General features: G+C 48.3%; 1 protein-coding gene across 1 annotated transcript in view; it reads left to right on the top strand.

The window, feature by feature from the left end:
- Positions 1-1,239: 1,239 nt before the first annotated feature.
- The window catches only part of QRICH2 (glutamine rich 2), a 32,715-nt gene continuing 19,020 nt past the window's right edge, over positions 1,240-14,934 (top strand). The window contains exons 1-4 of the mRNA XM_047831803.1: positions 1,240-2,041; positions 2,146-2,226; positions 3,416-3,475; positions 3,831-3,941. Of these exons, the coding sequence (XP_047687759.1) occupies positions 1,532-2,041; positions 2,146-2,226; positions 3,416-3,475; positions 3,831-3,941 (762 nt within the window). The 5' untranslated portion in view covers positions 1,240-1,531. The remainder of the gene's footprint in view (positions 2,042-2,145; positions 2,227-3,415; positions 3,476-3,830; positions 3,942-14,934) is intronic.

Below are 14,934 nucleotides of genomic sequence, written 5' to 3'. Positions count from 1 at the left end.
GGACGCTTAACCAACTGAGCCACCAGGCGTCCCCAAATTTTTAAATGTTTACTTTTGAGAGAGACAGACTATAAGTGGGGAGGGGCAGAGAGAGAGGGAAACAGAATTCGAAGCAGGCTCCAGACTCTGAGCTGTCAGCACAGAGCCTGACGTGGGGCTCAAACCCATGAGCTGTGAGACCACATCCTGAGCAGAAGTCAGTTGCTTAACCAACTGAGCCACCCAGGCGCCCCAAGAATTTGTTCTTTTGACAGTATCAGCAACCGTGTGAAGGCCTACGGGGTGTCAGGTGCTAGGACTATGACGATGAAGAAGAATGTTTGGGTGTTAACCTTCCTGCAGGTTATAGGCTGATGTTTCACCTCTCTCCCAGGGAACACTTGGGCTGGGGGGTGGGGGGCGTGCATGAAGGGTTTCAATTAAATTTTACCAGCTCAGACTAAAAATCTGGATTTGAAAAGTAGTTCAAATAGTACAGATACACAGGTTTTCCCTTCCTGAATATACTAAACATTGAGTTTTTCTGTTTTCTGGAAGACTCTGATATGGGGAAGTCGAGCCCCAGTTGCCAAGAGCACCAAATTCCTCTAGTCCTGTCTAATCCTGCCTCGTAATGAGCTGAAATGCTGGCATTTGACCAGATGAGTCGTTTTTGAGATGAACTAGGCCAGGGTGGCACAGTAAAGGCCTGCCATGTGGTGGCTGGTCAGAGCTGCCTGGGTAGTGAGTGGTCTCTCCCAAGTGCCCCTCCTTTCTGCTGAAGCACAGTGAGATGGGAACTGTCTCCAAGAGGCCAAGGTCTCAGGACTGCACCCCTGAGACATGTGCCACTGCCCTGAATAATGGAACAAGCTAAGGACACACATGGTGTCCCTTAAATCTTTGTTCCCAGTGGCTGAGTGAACGAATGGGGCGGTTAAGGGACGGCTCGAATCTAGGTGAGCCTTAGGAGGCCTCCCCCTCCCCCAAATGCTGTGCTCCCGATAGCGATGCCTTGGCACAGCCCCGAAGCCCCTTTAGGAGCATTCACTGATAACAGTTAGTGGTGTGCTGGGGATATGACCAAGGCTTCCCCGGACCCCACTAGAATGGGCTCCCCTTGCGAGTTTGCGGGTGGCTTCGTGTACGGGGAGGTCCCGCAAGGCGCTCGGCGGGGCCTGTTCATTGGCAGAACCCTGCGTGCGCGGCGTGCGTGCGTGCACAACCGGACAGCGAACGGGGCGGTCCCTCCCGTTCCAAACGTCCACCGGCCGCGACCCTGCTAGAGGGGAGGGCGGCCCAGGGCTCGAGCTCGGGGAGCTGGGAGACGGGAGAGCAGAGACCGGACTGCGGAGGGCGGGTGGCGTCCGGACCCCGTCGGGGAGACGGGCGCCCGTCCCTGGGAGCAAAGAGTGGGAAGCCTGGCGGCCGGGCCCTTCCTCTCGGTCTTCCGAGCGCTGCAGACGGTGACTCGTGCTCCGGGGAGCGCCAGGGGCGCGGCGGGCAGTGAGGGGGACGTGGCGGGCGCGGACCCCCGCTGAGAAGGCGCACGATGCCGCCCGCGACGGCGACCGCCACGGTCTCCCTCCGGGAGCTGGCCGACCTGGCCATCGGCACCCCGGAGGTGGGCGCCGTCAACTTCACGGCCCTGCACACGCTCATCGTGGCCATGCTCCGGAGCCTCAACCTGCAGGAGGTGCGCATCAACTTCCAGTCGCCGTCGCCCGAGTCGAGTCGCTCCTCGGAGCTCCCGCGGACCGTGCTCAGCGCCCCGCAGCTGGCTGTGCCCAAAGAGAAGCCGCGCGGCAGCTCGGCCAGGCCGCCGGCGCTGGAGAGCCAGGTGAAGGACCTCAGCAAGCAGCTCAAGGCCGTCACAAGCCAGGTGCAGGGCATCATGAGCCACGTGCAGCACCTTCCTTATCCCGTGGGCCGGCCGCCCGTGGACTCCCAGGACTGGCTGGAGGAGGAGATGGCCGTGCTGCTGCCGGACAGGGCTCGAAGAGGGTCGCTGAAAATCGGGAAGGACGGCGAGCAGGACGGCGAGCGGGCCAGCGTCACCAAGGTGAGCGCGGGTGGCCAACAGGCCTCTCCCCAAGCGGAGGGGTCCCCAGCAGCGAGGCGCGGTGGGGGCGCCAGACCACCGAGCGGCCCTTCTCGACCTCGCAGGCCACGGTGCTGCTGCATGATGTCGCAGAAGATGTGAAAGCCTTGAAAGAAGCCAAGGAGAAGGCGCAGGAGCATTCCGAGGTGAGGTCCCCTGGTGAGGGAGGTGGGGACCCCCACCTCGCGGATGAGTCGCCCCTTCCCACGTGGCGCTTTTCCTCGCCGCTCCACCACCAGTTCTCAGACACCTAAGGATCCTGAGCGGGCCCAGTGTGGGGCATGGGGGGGGGGGGGGGGCGGGGAGCTGACAACCTCTCAGAATATTCTTTGAGCCAATTTCCTTTAAACAAGAATAAAGTAAGATGGTGGGTGAAAGCCCAATCTCCGTCCTAGAGGAGGGCCCGAGATGGAGAGAGCGCCGTGGTCACACAGCAGCCGCGGGCATCGGCTCCTGCACTTCGGTCTCGGTTTCCTTGGAGAAGGAAGTGGAACTTTCAGACGCACTGTAGGGACCGGAAGCACGAGGCAGTGCTCTTATTTCAGGCCCTCAGGAGGCCACCCAGGGGCTCGGAGCTGGAAGGAGGAGGAGGGGCAATTAGGAAGAAGCACCCCCCTCCCCCTCTCCCGCCGAGGCTGGGGGGGGGGGGTGCGGTGCGCAGAACAGCTCAAAGAAGACGGTGGGAGCCAGTGACCACATTCTACCTAGGGTCCCAGGCCTTGAGCGCCCAGCGGGACTCATTTTCACTCTGGGAAGCTTTTCTTTTTGAAATGTAGTGTTGGGGGTTGGGGGTAGGGTATTGTGTTTTTTGTTTTTGTTTTTAGACTAAAGGCTTGTTTTACCTTGAGATTCCTACATTCTGGAGGTTTGCGGAAGTCATATGGAGCAACTTAAGTTTTAGCAATTTGTCTTGGCTCTTTTGGGGTGCTTTTCTCTTTCAACCACACAGACGTTCAGACACCCTGGAAGTGCCTGATAATTTTTGTCCTTGAGAGGCTTAATCAGCCTCAGTCAGCAGAGCTGGGATGTTTCCTTGGTGGGTAGGATGAAATGAATCCCGGGACCCAAGGCTCCATTCCTGTGCTAGCATTTGCTCTTGACCCGCTGTCCCCCAGTCCCCCCTCCAGTGTCCCCCCCCCCCCCCCCCACACACACACTTCCCTTCCTCTAGTTGGCTGGAAAGGAAAAGAAGGGCCTTGACTTAACCAGCCCTACCTCTACCCTCCTCCCCTCCTAGATCAGCACACCTCCTTTCTTCTTCTCCCTTGTGTGTGCGTGGGGTGGGGGGTACAGGAGGAGCTGTTTTGATCCTCAGTCTCTGAACTCTTCTTCCAGAAAGCCTTCCAACGGATGGATGAACTAGAGAAGATAATCAGAGAACGGGACAAATTCCTGGTAATGTGGGCAAGCTCTGTGACAAAGGGCCCTCAAGGAGGCAGCAGGGGAAGATGTCTAGACTCCCACCCCAGAGGTCTGTGTCCCTCTGGGGTTCGATGATGCCCTCTGCCCTCTGGGCACCGCCCCTGGATTGAGGGGAAATCCTTCCCATCCCTGTCCGGGTGTCCCACAAGGAGCCCTCATGGGACAGGAAACTGGCTGCCCAAGACTCACTGGTCACATGAAGGACAGTGACTTGTCCTCAGGGCTAGGGCTAGGGTTCTGTTAGCTCAGTTCTGTTCCTGAAGCTTTCAGGGACTAAACTAGGGGTGTGTGTCTGTCTGTCTGTCTTCTTGTTGTCGATTACTGTCAGGATCTAGTGGGCCGGAAGTTGAGTTTGATGCCTGTTGGAGAAGAAGTCACCATGGTCACCTGGGAGGAGCTAGAGCAAGCAATTACTGATGGCTGGAGGGCCTCACAAGCGGTGAACAAATTGGGGCGGGGGGGGGGGGACGGACCTGGGCCGTGGTCTCGGGTGGGGCTCCCCTGAACCTCTCTCCCTTTTTACTACTGCACAATATTCCGTTACGTGGATGTTCATAATTTCGTGTTTCCTATTATGGGTGTTTTATGTGGTTTTTTTCCTATCTTGTAACAAACCACGCTCCAATGTGACCTTCACACATGCAAACATACCCTCTAGGCAGATTCCCAGAAATGGAATGTGGGTTTGTGATTTGGCTAATTTTTGCCAAACAGCCCTCCGCGGAAATGCTTCCAGTTTAACCCCCCACCAACAATGTGGGAGAGAACTTGTTTCTTGAGTTCCCACCAGCCCTGTCTTCCAGTACCCGTTTTTTCCCCAGTTGGATGGAAAATGGTACCTGAGTATAGTTTTGATTTGCTTTTGTAGCTTTCAAAGTTCCTTTACAGTCTGTTCTGAGATGCCCGAGTCCCTTCACTCTTAGTGGACAAAGATGACCAACCTTGGAAATAAAACATCTTTAGGGGGCCCTGTGCTGATGACTTTGACACATGGGTGCATGCAATCGTCTGCCCATCCTAAGGCAGTGCACAGGATAACCAAATCGTTTTTAGATCCCCACCCTGTCTCCACCTGAATAAAATGGGTATTCTCAAATGGCCCTCAAGGACGAGGATCAGTTGCCCTTTTGGTCTGGACATTCCCCTTCTCCTGGCTTTGTGCCTCTGGATTACTCAGAAAGGACCACCCTCTCCCCGCACCCCACTACTCACACAAACCAGGGAGACAATGGACCTTTTGGCGCCACCAAGTGGCCATCTGGGGTACGTTCACTCTTATGTGGGTGCTTTTTGAATGGGGGTGCATCTTCAGAGGAGTTGGAAGAGGACCCTGCAAACGAAAGGAATGGCCTAGAAAAAGGTTGCCTCTGCTTTTGCTGTGTGTGTGTGTGTGTGTGTGTGTGTGTGTGTGTGTGTGTGTTTTAAGCCAAAGGTTTTGTGCACGTACCAGTATCCTGTTTTAAGTGAACTACGCATTTTTTCAAGGTGCCATAGGAGACACCTGCCAGACCTATAACTAAGCACAATATAAGCTCCTTTAGACATTTTCGCTTCTTCGGAGGTAAGAAAGTGTGTGTGTTTTGACAGTTGCTCGTAATTGTGAACAACCCCAGGAGCAAATGAGGATAAATTATAAACATGAAAACATCTTTGCGAACGCAAGAGAACAAGTTCTGGTAATGACGAGTCCACCTGCCGCACAGACCAAAATGAACGCGTGGAGAGCGTCCCTGTGTCAGGCTGAGAAAACACGACAGACATGCCGGAGTCCCATCTTTCTTGCACTGTTGGTGGGACCCTTTATGAAATTAGGATTTCAAAAATCAGCGTTTTTTTTTTTTTTTAAGCTTTTTTAAAGAGAGAGCAAGCAGAGAGGGAGAAAGAATCCCAAGCAGCCTCCATGCTATCAGCGCAGAGTCCGATGCAGGGCTTAAACCCATGAGCTGCGAGATCATGACCTGAGCCAAAATCAAGAGTTGGATGCTTAACTGACTGAGCTACCCAGGCGCCCCAAAACTCAGCATCGTTAAGATCAACTATGTGTTTTGGCCGATGGGCAGTAGCTCTGAGGCGTTGCCGAGGCACAGCATCTGCCTGTATCCTAAGTAGGGGGTCAGGACACACTGGGATGGTGAGTACAGGGGTGATCAGCACAGAGGAGTCAATATCATATCTGGAACGCCAGACATGGGAAAGGAGTTGTGTTTTGATCTGGAGGAGGAAGGCTGCAAGCACACACGTAGCAGCAACAGTTATGGGAGCTCAGAACTGAGGAGGAAGGTGCCCGTCCCAGGAGTTGAATATACGTGGGGACACAGCCCAGTGCCAGCCAAAGGCGTATTCTGATGGGCAACAGGGTGTTCTTTACAACTTTGCATACCGTAAGAAGTAAGGGAGATGATTTGTTTTCAGAAATACCAGATAAAAGCTGTGCTAACAGTAGGTTTACAATCTATTGGAACATGTATGAACCCCCGCCCCCCAGCCATAATGGAGTCCCAAACCTTTAGACACGTCGCTTCCTGGTTCTCCCCACCCCCCCTTCCCGTCTCTTTGAGGCCTTATTTTTGTGGGCTTTGCAATGAGCATGCGCCAAAAAACTGAAGTCTCTGCGTCACCTCAAAGAATGTACATTTGTTCCGGTCAGACTACTTTTTGCCTTACATGGGCATAGGCGACTTCCGGGTAAGGCTGTAACTTCCATAGTACTCAGCCAGTGAGGAATCAGGGGAGGGACTTACCTCTGTAGCACTCAGCCAATGAGGAACCAGGGGAGGGACTTGCGTGCTAGGAGGTAAATTGTCTGCTGTAACTGCCCGGAGTGTGCCCGTCGGTCAGATGCCCACTCTTGCAAGGACGTTGATTAAGGTTTGGTGATCAACACCTCGCCTCACTGTGCTCAGAGTCTCTGCCTCCCTCCTTTGATTGGGTGGGTGGCCTTAATTCTCACATATACCCAAGAATGATGATGTTGCTTCTGCTGCATCTCCTTCTTCCCTCCTCCTGTCCTACTATTAGGGGTCAGAACCAAGAAGAGCCTACCCTAGCCCACCAATCAAAACTTTCGTTAAGGGAGGAAAAAGCTTCCTCACTTTCCTGTCATCACAGTGTTGAATCTGAATTTCCAGCTAGATCTCTTTGTGACGGGCATTTAACAATGGAAGAATTTTTCAGCAACCATTTTACCAGGCCCACGGACCTTGAGCACAGACGTTCTCTTGCAGAAATAGCATGTCCGAGATAAAGGGCATTTTCTCTTCAAAGCGTTGTGGCCTCTAAACAGAGTAGAAAGCAAAAATTAAAACTTGTATTCCAGTACAACTGTGAAGTTGTGATCAGCATTTAGATATCTTCTGCTTCAGGACCCAAAGAACAGTGGAGCGATCGTGAGGAAGGGCTTCACAAGACTGACCCTGCTCTCATCTACCTGGGCAAAATGGCACATCCCCGGGGAAACTGGAATTCAAATGTCGTAATGTCTCGGCGTCATGGACATAGTAGGTAGGTTCTGTGGATTGGGGGTGCGGATCTCATTTAAGACAGGAAGGACTGAAATCCCCAGTCCAGGAGGGAGCGCTAGATGAATCCCGTGTAGAGACGAGTTCATCTTCCATCCTCCTCGTTCAGATCACAACCTAACAGGCTAACAGGGAAGGAGGGGCTTAAAAGAAATGTATTTTGACTCAAAATAGACCCATTGATTCCAAGATGTACATCCCCCTGCCCCTTCACATTTTAGCGTCTCTGAAATCAGCTTGTGTCTTTGAGTTGCTGGTATTTTGTAATTGATTGGCAGCATTTTCCTTTTTCTACCAGTATGTAAATTGATGGTCCATCATAAACGACACCACCTTAGGCTTGCTGAAGTGAGGAGAGCCGGCACGAGATACACTTTGGTAGGAAAGTCCTATGGTATTGACTATCTTGGAAGGCGAGAGTTGATAAGTGGTCTTAACATAGAGCACCTGGCATCTCTGCCTCCAAGATCCTTGAACTTGGCGCAGGCTGTAAGGGACAGAGCAAACAGATGGCTGTTTTCTAGATTTTCCCAGCTGGAGGGGGGGGTGAGTAGTTACAGTTTGTTGTTTAGAGATCTAGGAGAGGAGTCTGAAGCACGGTTCATGTCAGGAGGTCAGGCCTGGCACCCGTTATTTTCAATTCCCGTGATCCTCAGCTATGATGTGGGTCTCATCTGATGCCAGTAACAAAAACGACCAACTTTTCTCTTTTTTTTAATGATTTTTTTAACGTTTATTTATTATTGACACAGAGCGTGAGAGCAGGGGAGGGGCAGAGAGAGAGGGGGAGGCACAGAATCTGAAGCAGGCTCCAGGCTCTGAGCTGTCAGCACAGAGCCCGACGTGGGGCTCGAACTCACAAACCGCGAGATCATGACCTGAGCCGAAGTTAGTTGCCCAACCAACTGAGCCACCCAGGCGCCCCCAAAACCAAAACGACCAACTTTTCGAAAACCCCATTCCATCCCCCCACCATTTTTCCAGGATTATATCCATTTTTCCAGGATTGCAAACTGTAGCTTTAGTTTTAGGCACTGTGGCAAGCTGAATAGCATTGATTTACGTGGGAAAAGGGACCTGGTGGATGTGAAGCAGTTAAGGATTTTGAGATGGGGGCTTATTCTGGATCATCTGGGTGGGCCCAGTGGTGTGATCACAAAGGTCCTGATGAGAGGGAGGCAGAAGATTCTACTACCAAGGAGGGGAAGGAAATGTGGCCACAGAAGCAGAGATTGGAGCCATGCAGGCACAAGCCAAGGAATGCCAGCAAGTCTAAGAAGCTGGAGAAGGCGAGAGCCTGCACAGTCAGCACCTGCCAGTCACCTTGACCCCAGCCCAGTGAAACTAGCTTTGGAATTCTGCCCTTCCGACCTGTACGATAAGAAATCTGTGCTCTCTGAAGCCACTAAGTTGTGGGGTAGTTTGTAATGGCAGCCATCAGGAACAGGTTAATACAGTCCCCTTCTTCCTCTTGAGGGCAGTTCATGAATGATTGTCTAAGTCTTGTAGGTTTAGCTGAACTTTTCCGATATTGTTTCCGAATGTCAGGCAGCAACCTGGACGGACACAAAGTCCACAGCAATTGGTTCTGGAATGGTTTTCTGACACGAGCAATACATTAATACATTGGGTGTCTTTTAAGATTTGCCTTCAAAATCTTTGCATGCAGTCAGTTTTCTTTCCCCTCCCTTCCTTTCCTTTCCTTTCCTTCCTTCCTTCCTTCCTTCCTTCCTTCCTTCCTTCCTTCCTTCCTTCCTTCCCTCCCTCCCTCCCTCCCTTCCTCTTTTGTTTGTTGTTGTTTGCAGTGATTGATTTTAACTCCAGTCGGCCTCTCTAGGTGACAGGCAGAACCCTAAAATGGTTGCCAAGACTCCTGCCCTCTGCTGCGCACACCTGTATAATCCCCTCGGGTGTGGGCAGAACCTGTGGATATGATTTGGTACCTCTCCCATAATTAGGCTGCTAATAACACTGACTTTGAGTTAATCTCAGGAGGGATTGGGTGGCCCTGACCTAATCAGGTGAACCCTTCTCAAGCAAGTGAAACCCGAGTCTGGCCCCTGTGGAGGGGGCCGAGTGGCTGGGATCGAGAGTGGCCTCTAGGAGCTAAGAGCTACAGCTGGGCACGAGGAGCTGAGTTCTGGCAACAATGCTGAGCCTGAGATAAGGCCGCAGCTTGGCCTAGATTGCAGGCTGAGGGCCCTGATGGAGAACACAGATAAAACATGTCCAGACTCATGACCCATGGAAACAGTGAGATAACCAACTCTAAACTCGTGTCGTTTTCGGTGTCTATGTCTGTGGCAATTTGTGAGACGGCAGGAGAAAACGAGTCCAGGTCGTTGAACCGGTGTTTTTGTTAAATGGTTTGGGGCCTCACCGAGTAGTTCCCGAGCTAGGACTGCAGGTGGGCCATCAAGTGTCACCAGTGAGGCTCCTGACCTCAGAGGGAAGTATTGCGCTCTGCCAAGGTGAGGCCCTACCACGTTGTAAATCTTTCGTGCTTCCTGGGATCTTGTAGGTGATTCGAATAGTAGGAAATTGTTTCGCAAAGATTTGAAGGTCTCCCAGGGCCCAAGGAGGACACACTAACACTGGGTGGTGCCAGCCTCACCCTGGCCAGGGTCCCCTACCGAGAGCTGTGCGTTTTTGCAGCTTTACGGATGCTGCTCAACCGATGTGGAGCAAGTTGTGAAGGACATTTAAGATTATCACTGAGGGTTGGGGGGAGGGGGCAGTGGTGGAGGCCCCTGGCTGGCTCGGTCCGTAGAGCATGCCGTTCTTAGATCTTGGGGTTGTGAGTTCGAGCCCCACAATGGGTGTAGAGATTGCTTAAAAGAAAAAATCAAGGAGAAAAAAATAAAGATTATAATCACGGGAACTTGGATCCTGACTAAAAAATGATAGTCATGGGGACCACCACACAGCCTCTGGTCAGGATTAGATGTGCCTGAAAGAGGGTAGTGGGACTTATGGAACGGCATGTTTTTCCCCCACGTTTAAAAATTGACTTAAAAACATAGACTTTATCTTTTTATTTTTTTTTTTAATTTTTAATGTTTTTATTTATTTTTGAGACAGAGAGCATGAACAGGGGAGGGGCAGAGAGAGAGGGAGACACAGGATCTGAAGCAGGCTCCAGGCTCTGAGCTCTCAGCACAGAGTCTGACACAGGGCTCGAACTCACGGACTAGGAGATCATGATCTGAGCTGAAGTCGGATGCTTAACCGACTGAGCCACCCAGGCACCCCTAGACTTTGTCTTTGTAGAGTTTTAGGTTCACGGCAAAATTGAGTGGAAGGCATAAGGGCTCCTGGCTGACTCCACCAGTGGAACATGTGACTCTTCATCACGGGATTGTGAATTCAAACCTCACATTAGGTGTGGAGCCTGCTTAAGGAAGGAAGGAAGGAAGGAAGGAAGGAAGGAAGGAAGGAAGGAAGGAAAGAAAGAAAGAAAGAAAGAAAGAAAGAAAGAAAGAAAGAAAGAAAAGAAATTGAGAAGGTATAAAGATTTCCCATCTGCCTTCTGCCCACACCTACCTGCATAGCCTCCCCCACTAACATCCCCCAACAGAGCGTACATTTGTTACAACTGGTGAACCTACATGGACTCATAATGTCACTCAAAGTCCATAGTTTTTGTTGTTGTTGTTGTTGTTTTTAATGTTTACTTGTTTTTGAGAGAGAGAGAGAGAGAGAGAGACAGAGCATGAGCAGGGGAGGGGCAGAGGGAGGCAGACAGAATCTTAAGCAGGTTCCACACTCACCATGGAGCCCAATGCAGGGCTCAATCCCACAACCCTGGGATCATGACCTGAGCCGAAATCAAGAGTCGGACACTCAATCCACTGAGCCACCCAAGCGCCCCAAGTTTCCTCCATGTCTTTTCATGACTTGATATAGCTCGTTTCTTTTTAGCGCTGTATAATATTCCATTATCTGGCTAGACCACAATTTGTTTATCCATTCACCTACTTGAAGGGCATCTTGGTTGCTTCCAAGTTTTGGCAATTATAAACAAGATTGCTGTAAGCATCTGTGTGCAGGTTTTTGTGTGGACATAAGTTTTCAACTCCTTTGGGTAAATACCAAGCACCGTGATTGCTGGGATATAGAAAGAATATGTTCAGTTTTGTAAGAAACCGCCAACTGTCTTCCACAGTGGCTGTGCCATTTTGCATTCCTACCAACAACGAACGGAAAGTTCTGTTGCTCCGTATCCTTGCCAGCATTTGCTGTTGTCAGTGTTCCAGATTTCGGCCATACTCATAGTTGTGTAGTGGTATTGTTTTAATTTGCATTTCCTTGATGACATTCCTGATGTTGGTAATTGATGTCTTCTCTTATTCCTCATCAGTGTGTCTAGAGGTTTATCAATCATGTTGCTTTACCCAAATAGCTTGTGTTTTCATTTTATTGATTTTCTTTGTTGTTTTTTGCTTTCTGCTCAGACCTTTAACATTTCCTTTCTTCTGCTTGTTCTGGGTTTAATCTGCTCTTTTGCTAGTTCCTTGAAGTGCAAGCTGAGACTTTTTTCTATTTCAGTATTGGCATTTAGTGCTATATAAATACGTCCCTAAGTATTGCTCTAGCAGCAGCCCACAAATTCTAGTATACAGTTCAAGATACTTTCTATATCCCTTTTGATTTCTTCTTTCATCTGTGATCTATTTAGCAGTCTTATTTTGTTTCTAAATATTTGGGGATTTTCCAGGGATCTTTCTGTCACTGATTTCTAATTCCATTGTGGTCAAAAAATATAATGTGTACAACCTGGATCCTTTTCGATTGTTAGATGTATATTTTATGGCCCAGAGCATGGTCTCTCTTGGTAAATGCTTGTGTGCACTTGAGAATAATGTGTCTTCTGCTATCCTTGGGGCAAGTATCCTATAAATGTCAGTCAAGTCACATGGGTTATAGTTTTGTTCAAGTTTACTGTATCTGGTGGGTTAAACTTTGTGTCCCCCACCCCCACCCCTCCAAAAGGTATTGAAGTCCTAACCCTGCAATGTAAATGTGACCTTATTTGGAAATGGAGTCTTTGCAGAAGATCAAGTTAAGATGAGGTCATTAAGGTGGGCCATAATCCAATATAAGTGAGTCTGTATAAAAGGGGGAAACTTGGACAGAAAGAGACACATATAGAGAGATGATTGTCCGGAGATGGTTGGGAGAAGATAGCCATCAATGAATGCCTGAGGCCACCAGAGGCTAGAAGAAAGCATGGAACAGATTCTCCCTCACAGCTTCAGAAGGCACCACCCCTGCCACACCTGGATCTCAACCTCCTCGCCTCCAGAGCTGTGAGACAACAAATTTCTGTTGTTCAAGGCACCCAGTCTGTTTGTTGTAACAGCTCCAGAAAATGAAGACAGTGTCCTGGTTGACTTTCTGCCTACTTGTCAATTACTGCGGGAAGGGTAGTGAAATATCTGACTATAATTGTGGGTTTATCCATATCTCCTTGTAGTAGTTCTGTCAGGTTTTGTGTCACATATTTTGAAGCTCTGTTATTAGGTGCACAAATATTTAGGATTGTTATGCTCTCTTCATGAATTGATCTCCTTATATGAAGAAATCACCTTTTTATCCCTAGTAATATTTTTGTTTCTGAAATCTACCTCGTCTGATATTAATACTGTGATTCCAGCTTTTTTTTTTTTTCTTATACATGTGTGAGTGTGGTGTACTTTCTCCCATTCTTTTTTTTTTAACCTATTTGTGTCTCTCTGTATGAAGTTTTTTTCTTACGAGTGACATGGAGTTGGTCTTGGTTTTTTAACCAATCCGACAATCTCTGCTTTTTAATCCGGCTGTTTAGATCATTTACATTTAGTGTGATTATTGATATAATTAGGGTTCAGTTATCATCCTGCTATTAGTGTTCTATCGTTCCATCTGCTTTTTGTTCCTTTTTCCCTCTTTGTCTTCTTCTTTTGTATTATTTGAATGTTTTTGTTTGTAACCTCTTTTATTGGCTTATTAGCTATAAGTCTTTGTTATTTTACGTTATTTTTTTAATGTTTTACTTATTTTTTTGAGAGCATGTGGGGGGAGGGGCAGAGAGACAGAGAGGGACAGAGGATCCCAGGCAGGCTCTGCGCTGACAGCAGCTCACGAACTGTGAGATCATGACCTGAGCCTAAGTCAGACACTCAACTGACTAAGCCACCCAGGCACTCCAAGTCTTTGTTATTTTAGTGGTTGCTTTAGGGTTTATAGATTTATACCTCTTTAGCTTAATCACAGTCCACTTTCACATAGTATAAGGACTTTACAATGGCATATTTCCAGGGGCTTTTATTTCTGGGGTCAGCAAACCTTTTCTAGAGGAGGCAAGTAAATATTTTAGGTTTTGTGGGTCATATAGTCTTTGTCACAATTGCTCAACTCTTGTTATTATGTGAAAATAACCATAAACAATACATAAATGAATCAGTGTGCCTGTGTCCCAATAAACTATCATTAACAAAACAGATGATGGGCTGGATTTGGCCCGTGGCCATTGTTTGCCAGCTCATGCTTTGTGCTATTGTTGTCTTGCATTTTACTTCCACATGTGTTATAAACCCTGCAATACATTGTTCTTATTTTGTTCAGTCAATTATCTTTCAAAGAGATTTGAGTCATAAGAAAACCGTCTTATAGATTCATCCATGTAGTTTCCATTTCCAGTGCTTTTGTCCCTTTGTGTAGATCCAGGTTTCCATCTGGTATCGTTTTCTGTCTGCCTGATGGGTTCCATTTAACATTTCTTATAGTGTGAGTCTGCTGCTGATGGATTTCAGCTTGTATTTATACGACTGAAAACATCTTTATTTTTTCCTGTGTTTTGTGTTTTGTTTGCATTCTAGTGGCCTAACATGTGGTCTATTGTGGAAAATGTTTATTCAGATCTTGTTATGTGAAGTGTTGTACAGATATTTGCTGGTCCAGTTGGTCTATGGTGCTGTTCAAGTCTTCTGTTTCCTGGTTGATCTTCTACCTATTGGTTCTATCCCTATTGAAAGTGGGGTATCAGGGCGCCTGGGTGGCTCAGTCAACGGTTAAGTGTCCCACCCAGCATATCTCATGGTTCATAAGTTTGAGCCCCATGTCTGGCTCTGTGCTGACAGCTCAGAGCCTGGAGCCTGCTTCAGATTCTGTGTCTCCCTCTTTCTCTGTCCCTCCTCCACTTGGCACTCTTTCTCTCTCTCAAAAATCAACATTAAACAATTAAAAAAAAAAAAGAAAGTGGGGTATTGAAGTCTGCAACTATTATTGTTGAATTGTTTATTTCTCCCTTTAATCCTGTCCGGTTTTTTATGTATGTTAGAGCTCTGTTGCTCAGTTCATATATTTTTTAAAAATTATTATGTCTTCCTAATGAATTGACTCTTGTGTCAGTATAAAATGTCTTTCTTTGTCTCTATTAACAATGTTGTCTGATATTAGTACAGTCACTCCAGCTCTCTTCTGTTCTTTTCTTTTGGGGGTGGGGGGAGTAATTTCTACACCCAGTATGGGGCTCAAACTCACAACCCTAAGATTAAGAGTTGCATGCTTCACTGACTGAGCCAGCCAGGCATCCCTCCAGTTCTCTTTTGATTAGTATTTGCATGGTTTATTGTTTTCTATCTTACTTTCTACTTGTTTGTTTCTTTGACTCTAATATATGTCTCTTACAGACAGCATATAATTGGATCATGAATCAGTTTTGGTTTTTTGTTTTTGCTTTTCATTTCATGTGTATTATCAGTGCTTCATTATAGAACATTTTGGGTTTTTTAATTTTATTTATTTTTTTAGACAGAGTGCAAGTGAGGGGGGAGGGGTAGAGGGAGAGAGAGAATCTTAAGCAGGCTCCACACCCAGTGCAGAGCCCCACAAGGGGCTGAATCTCACAACCCTGAGATCATGACCTGAGCC

The sequence above is a fragment of the Prionailurus viverrinus genome, chromosome E1, assembly GCF_022837055.1.
Source record: "Prionailurus viverrinus isolate Anna chromosome E1, UM_Priviv_1.0, whole genome shotgun sequence".
Lineage (NCBI taxonomy): Eukaryota > Metazoa > Chordata > Mammalia > Carnivora > Felidae > Prionailurus > Prionailurus viverrinus.
Note: the sequence above shows the minus strand (reverse complement) of the source record. Positions and strands in the feature narration are given on the sequence as shown.